General features: G+C 47.4%; 1 protein-coding gene across 1 annotated transcript; it reads left to right on the top strand.

The window, feature by feature from the left end:
• Positions 1-6,561: 6,561 nt before the first annotated feature.
• Positions 6,562-7,080, top strand: LOC104562223 (proline-rich protein 9). The gene has a single exon (XM_010208204.2). The coding sequence runs from the start codon at positions 6,562-6,564 to the stop codon at positions 7,078-7,080; it is 519 nt and encodes a 172-aa protein (XP_010206506.2).
• Positions 7,081-7,442: the final 362 nt, after the last annotated feature.

Raw genomic sequence — 7,442 nt, 5'->3', positions numbered from 1 at the left:
AGGGTTCCTAGAGGAGATGCATGTGAGGGTCTCATGGTGGGGCCACTCTGCAGTGCCATTGCCCAGGAGAATCTGCAGACACTGAAAAATGGAAATAGTTTGTAGATTCCTGAACTTGCCAACATCTTCCTCACTTCCTTGCTTTCCTAGTGCCCTTCCTGTCCTAGGAAGTGTAAATGCCAGAATGGTTTTCCTGATGTTATGCCTAGTTTCTGCTCTATTAACCTCAAGAACAATGCCTTTCCTTGCAACGTGTAACCAACCGATTTTGTGCCCCCAGGAGTATTGTCTGGGAGAGAGACTCTGTAGTTCTTCTTTGCACTGTTGGGGATGGAAGAATTTCCTCATAGATTTTTTCTTTCTTGCTATCTACTCCTTTTCTTGAATGAAGAAATAAAATATATACAATCTCTTGGCATCAGCTGTCTGCAAATGTTGCCTTCACTTTCCTGTTCCTCCAGGCTCACAGTCTTTTCATTTCTTCATAGAAAGGTTTGGATAGGAAGGGTTAATGATCATCTTGTTCTAACCCCTTATGGGCAGGGACGCCTTCCACTAGACCAGGTTGCTCAAAGCCCCATCCAACCTGGCCTTGTGCATTTCTAGGGACTGAGGCATCCACAAAGTCTCTGGGTAACCTGTCCCAGTGCCTCACCATCCTCACAGGGAAGAATTTCTTCCTAATATCATAGAATCATAGAATGGTAGGGGTTGGAAGGGACCTGCAGAAGCAGGTTCGCCTGGATCAAGTTGCATAGGAATATGTCCAGGTTGATCTTGAAGACGTCCAAGGAAGGAACCTCCACACCCTCCCTGAGCATCCTGTTCCGTATCTAATGTAAATCTTTTCGTATGGGGCCATTACCCCATGTAATCCCATCGCAGACACAGCACTGCAGGTGGGGTCTCACAGCAGTGGAGTAGAGGGGGAGAATCACCTCCCTTGACCTGATGGACATCCTCCTTTTGCTGCAGCCCAGGATACAGGTCTTCATGAAAGCCTGATCTCTGCAGAGTGCAGCTCCTGCTCGAATGCATGGGAAAGTCTAAGCCAACAACTTGAGACCTGAGCCTCATCTGGGATTTGCTGAAGTACTCCTCCAAAGCTGGAAGAGCTCAGGGCCAGCTGTGTCTGCATCCTGCTGGTAGAAATGAAATGTTCCATTAGGAGCCACATGGCCACTATAAAGCCATTCTAAAACAAGCCACTAACAAGGGGCAGATGAGCAGGTCTGTGGGACTGTGCCTCGTGACAGTCCTATCTCAGCTTTCTGCAATCAACTTCTATTTCCTTGTCTCTGGTGGCAACTGGGCAAAGCCCATCAGGTAGGGAGATGGATTCACTCACTGCAGAGCTCTGCAGAAATGTTGTTAGTATTAGCAAGGTGTCTTGGACAGTTTTGGTAACCCTCCACGACCCAGCTCACAAGACCTCAGTGCCTCCCCCGTAGCATCTAATATCTTTGTGAGCTGCTCACCCAGGAGTCAGCAACACCCACAGGGACTCCAAACACAGGCCAGGGGTAGTTTTCTGCAGGTTTCCAGAGCAGAGATAGTGCAGAGTGAGATTTGGCTTGAAGAGCTGGAGAGGTAGACTTTGGGGGATGAAGCAGCAGACGTGGGCGCAGCTCTGTCTGAGAGCACCCACTGGTTTGTTCTTTGCCGATGCCCCAGGACATGTGGCTGGTGACTAACCCACAATTATCACTGCCTCACTTTTTCTGATAGAGGAGCCCAACCCCTAGTAGGACATGGCAGATAAAACCTGATGGATGTTGCATTGCATCCATGGGCTGGGGATAAATCAAGAATTGTTCCACCCTCACAGCTCTTCCTTGTGCTTCCTCCTTCTCTCAACAGGTTGTGGCAGACTCTGGCTCTTGCCACTGGTTGTATAACAAGCACCACAGCTGCTGTCTGGGCTTTGGCAAGTGCTGCAGGCATTGCCTAAGCACAAATGCTACACATAGAAATACCAAACCAATTATCACCTCTCTGAGGAGAGCTGATTTAACTCTCAAACTCATGAAAAGGTTCTGTGCAAGCAACAATTTCCTTTGCTCCAGCTCCCAAATAAAATGGAAAATAGGAAATAATGGCAATAATGCCATTCAGAGAAGATATTCCCTTAAACTATTGCTCTGTAGCATCCTTCTGATGCCCTGATGCTTGCATTATGCTTCATCCTTCATGTGAACACAGACATCCGGATTTCAAGGGGCTGAGATCATTAGCAGAGAGCTGACACTTCACTTCCAGGTGAATGTCACAACATTGTGCTGTAAGGAAGAGAAACAGAGACCCTCTTCTACCTCTATGCAACTGTTATAGCAGTTAGCGAGCAAATTGCTGTTCAGCATAAGCAAATGTAGTAGGGCCACACAGTTCTTGCTCTGTCAAGCAATGTGCTCTGAGCTATCAAAAGTGTTTCTTCCTGAGAGACCAGGACACAGTTTTACTCAGTGATGTATAAAACCTCTTCAGCAAAGCTTGAGTCCCATTGTAAGACATTGGGAAAACCAAAGCAAAAGAAGGCAAAATGTAAAATAGATTCTTTTTGTTCATAACCACAGCTGGTTCCTCTCTTTCTGATGTAATTGCACTCAGATGCTCACTTGAGCACTCACCTTCCTGAGTAAACAGGAAAAGAGGTGGATAGTGCCATATTTGGGTTCCTCTCAGCCCCAGAGGTAATGATCTAATTACTTGATCAAACAGTCCTTAGGGCATGGACTAGACAAGCCACTTGTTTCCATGTGAGGCTGATTTGTCTTCTACACTCAGCCTCCTGGCATCTCAGCTATGGGATGATTCCCACAGCTTATGGACCAACAGCCTGGAGATCAGTCCCACCTGGAGGTTATCCTCAGATCACACCCTCACACCTTCCCCGGGTAGTTGTGGTAGGGAATGATGAGAGGGGAAAGTCCAAGTCATAAAGCCCCAAACTTTAAGGTTTAATGGCAATAAAGTGCAGCAGAGTGGTCTGGGAAGCTCTTGCCATGCTGAGAATATGGGGAGGATCCTTGGTTTCTATGAAAATACTTTGCTCATCAAAAAAACAAGTGGTGATTGTACCACATGGGCTTGTAGTACATTAAACCCCTGATGCTGAGCTGTGCTGGATGCCACAGAGGAAAAAAAGAGCTTACTAAGGAAGCTTTCAGGTAAACCAAGACTCTTAAAGCAAAGTGTTCAGCAGGTTATAGAATAGTGTTTTCCCTTCTCCTAGCAGAAATCCAGCTGAACAGACCCAAATGGCACATATGCAAACAGCTGCAAGGGGTCAAAACACTCAGCTGAGGATATTTCAGTAAAAAGTCACGACATCTGCACATCCTGAAGCTTTGTGTTGGTGTTAACAGTCATGTCTCTGGGATGTTTCACGTGGTGTTTCATATCTGCAGGGAAAACATTCTCTAGCTGTAGCAAAATGTCTCCAAATGTTGTTTCTCCAGTTTTTGGTGGCAAAATACAAATTCTCTTGGATTATCTGGAGACCAAAAGTGTTTCATACCCACCACTCCAGCCTGTGGTTGTGCAAGAGATCCTAACATGTGCCATTTCATTAAATAGACCTCAGAAGTGTGTCAGGTTTGGGGAGAAATCCCTTCTTTCCAGCTCCTTTGCCAAAGAAGGATGGCCATGAAAGGATGTTGCTGTGTGGTCCTGACTCACTGAAGTTAATGTGACTGGTCAAATGATCAAATTGCTCATAAATGTAATAGAGATCCACACATAAGTGTCAATTAAGAACAATAATCCATCCCTCTCATGTTCCCATGCATTACAGATCCAGATCAATTTATATCTCCTAAAATGCCTGTTTCTCTTAGAAGTCATTACAGTTTCTTGCTAATCAAACATAACAACAGGTTATACAATAACCCACTGCAGGAAGGGAGATGTAGGACCAGTTCTCAGGTTCTAGAGGTGAGCCTAGAGCCCTGTGAAACCATGAAGCACTGTGCAAACCAGGCTGTGAGAAGCCCCTCAGCAAGGTAAACAGTGCTGATGCCCGACTCCCGGTTCCCCGTGTAAACAGGATGCACTGCTCATGCTCAGTGGGGCTGGGGTTTCTTGTTTATTTGGGTTTTTGCTTTTCCTCCTCATTTAGCATCCATGTAAGTGATCTCATTGGGGAATTTGGTCACCTAACTGTAGTCTGCTGGTCACATTCCACCCCTGTGATCGGAATATCTGAGAGATATACAGATCTTCCCTGCTGCAGAGCTGAGTAAGATGATCATGACCATCCAAAGGCTTCAATGTGTTAATTATGGAGTCCTTGGGGGCCTAAATCCCACTTAAACTGAAGCTTTTAAACTGCTCTGCAAAGTTCAATTTAAATGTACATTTAAAACAAGTGCCCTGGATGGCCTGAAGAGGTCTTAGAGGTAACTGGAACTGTGTCCCCATTGACTTTGCCAAGCATGAAAGTGGTTAACAGAGGGTGGACAGGAACGGGTTGATTGCATTTAATGGTTGAAAGAGGTATTAAAGAGATACCTTAACAGTCTGTGTGAGTGCTGGTGGCCCTCTGGAGCTGTTTCTTACCATGAGAATGAGGACACAGTATTTCTCATGGTAAAGCAGATCAATTGTCCATCTTCCTAATAACAGCTGTCCTTGAAATAAAGAAAAACCCCAAGGTATCATTCAGACACTTATGAAGAGGAGATAAACCCCCTTTTTTATTGAAAAGCAATTAATCTGGTACCTGCTTTTTAATGACTTACTGTGTCATGCCCATGGGGAACCACACGGCTGGGGCATGGGGTGAAGCAGAATTAGCTCAGGATCACATGTGTTGTGTGGGGTTTTTTTTCCTGGAAGAGGATTTCCATCAAAAATTAAGATGTAAACAAATATGTTAAGCATGTAGAGGTGGAGTTTGTTCATGTAGTTAGTGGTCAGGTGTCCATACCCCTGGGCTCCCGTGTTTCCGGAGGTGACGCCGGGCAAGCCGTATAAAAGGTTTGCATTTTGATGCTCACACCAGTTCGTTTGACTTCTCCCTCACTTACCTGCAGTGGTCAACTGGTAAGTCTTTCTTGGATTTATCAGGGAGTAAAGATGGCTGCTTTACTTGATTGGTCTGGTCAAGAGAAGGTATTGCTGATCACAGGAGAGTTTTGCTTCTGGTGTCTCTCTTCCAGGATTTATCCTGGCATGAGGGAGAGGATGTTTGACTCGTTTAGAGTTTGCTCGTCCTTCATTTTGGACTTGTTTAGAGTTTGCTCTTCCTTAAGTAGCTTGCAAATGTCTTGATGCCTCTTCAGAAGCAGGGACTGTCTCTCATCCTCCTTCATATTCTGGCTGCATTAATACCTCATACCTGCTTCATACCTCATTAAGTCTGGAAATTAAATAAATGAGTGGATACTGCAGAGTAAGTCTTTGGGACTTCAAAAGAGATGGGTGGGAAGAGGCATTACCCAGAAGAAAGCCGTAGAGCACCTGAGGGCGTAGCTGCAGAAGACATCTGGGAGAAGTCAAGAGGAGGAAATGAATTGGAGATAGGAGTTGCAATCTCTGGGCCAAGCCTTCTCTTAGGAAAGGATGAGCCCATTAATTCTGATACAGCTGCAGTGAGGTACCACGATGCACAGCTGGAGGATCTGGGGTAGTGCTTGAATTTGTGGTCTTTTGGCTTTACTTTTGGGCATTAGCAGCTCAGCTTCTGCACAGAGGGATGTGCTCTGTGCTATGAGTGAGGAAATGGAGAAGAGATACACAAAAGGTGGGCTCTGGAGCATCTGCTGACTTAACAAGAAAATGAGGAAATGGATTATTTTCATAATGCAGCTTCTACAAACTAATTGTAGGCAACTGTATGAAGTTCAGGGGTTGTGGCTCTAGTCTTCCTAGCAGCCATTGCTTGTGGGTTCCCAAGGAAGGAAGGAATAAGCTGACAGTGTCAGCTGCACACGTCTGGATCCAGAAATCATTCGTGTGTGCAATCTTTCCTAAAAGCCTTTTTCTCAGTCCAACAGCTAACTGCTCCATAGGACAAGAGGAATTGGCCTCAAATTACTCCAGGGGAGGTTGAGATCGGAGCTGAGGCAGAACTGTTTCCCTGAGAGCCCCTGTGCCAGGCTGCCCAGGGAGCTGGGGGAGTCTCCAGCCCTGGAGCTGAGGGCTATGGGTTAGTGGTGGGCTTGGCAGTGTGGGGTCAGTTGTTGGACTTGACCTTCAAGGTCTTTTCCAACCAAAATGATTCTATAAAGTTCCATTTAAACATAAGAACAAACTGTTTCAGTGTTTCAGTGAGGGAGCCCTGGCCCAGGCTGCCCAAGGAGGGTGGGGAGGCTCCTTCCTTGGAGGTCTTCAAGACCCGACTGAACACGTTCCTGTGTGACCTGATCTAGGTGGGACCTGCTTCTGCAGGGGGGTTGGACTGGATGATCTCTAAAGGTCCCTTCCAACCTCTACCATTCAGTGAGTCTATATATGTCTCAGGTTGTGAATTGTGGTGCAAGAAGGATGGATGAGTGTCCTGACTTTGTATCTCTCTTTGGGTTTTTTTTTGGCTTTAGCTTCACCAGCACCTCAGAAAGGATGTCTTACTACGAGCAGTGCAAGCAGCCCTGCCTGCCCCCTCCCATTTGTGTGCAGAAGTACAGCAAGTGCGTGGAGCCCTGCAAGACGGTCTGCGCGGAGCCCTGCGACAGCATCTGCGTGAAGCCGTGCCCCACGCAGTGTGTGGAGGTCTGCCCCACTCCCTGTGCCACCCAGTGCACCACCCAGTGTGTTGAGCCCTGTCCCACCCAGTGCACCACGTCCTGTGCCACCCAGTGTGTTGAGCCCTGTCCCACCCAGTGCACCACGTCCTGCAGCACCCAATGCTCCGAGCCCTGCAGCGTCCAGTGCGTTGAGGTGTGTCCCCAGGAATGTGTCGATTCCTGCATCAAGCCGTGTGCCACTCAGTGCCCAACCCAGTGCCCAGCTCCGTGTGTAGAGCCCTGTGTCACCGAGTGCTCCACCAAATGCGTGGATGTGTGTAGCACCAAGTGTGTGGAGTCGTGCGAGACGGTGTGTCTGGAGCCCTGCAGCACCGGCTGCTCTCGCCCATGCTGAGCATCCTCACGCCTGAGCCTTGCACAGAGCCTCAGTGCTGCAGCATTGCAACAGGCTCCTGAGCATCCCTGCAATGAGAAACGTGTTTCTGACCCACCTGCAACGTACCTAGACCTCTCCTGATGTGGTTACCCCTCAAGGGCCCTTCCAACCTCTACCATTCCATGATTCTGTGATACTCTGTGTTCTCTTTGCCTTGGAAAATGCTTCTCTGAACGTTTCCAGCCTGTGGCTTTGTTTCCTGTGACAGTCCTGCTTCTGTCTCAGCACTTTCTCCTTGGTAACTGCAGTTGGCCAACGTTATCTGTGTGATTCTGTGATTATCCTGCTGGGCATTTTGGGAAGTTCCTTAGCAGTGGCTG

The sequence above is a fragment of the Colius striatus genome, chromosome 29, assembly GCF_028858725.1.
Source record: "Colius striatus isolate bColStr4 chromosome 29, bColStr4.1.hap1, whole genome shotgun sequence".
NCBI lineage: Eukaryota > Metazoa > Chordata > Aves > Coliiformes > Coliidae > Colius > Colius striatus.
This window is presented reverse-complemented; position numbering and strand designations above follow the sequence as displayed.

Bases quoted from the DNA above. Each gene is read 5' to 3' on its own strand.
- LOC104562223 (XM_010208204.2), top strand. From the start codon at position 6,562: ATGTCTTACTACGAGCAGTGCAAGCAGCCCTGCCTGCCCCCTCCCATT.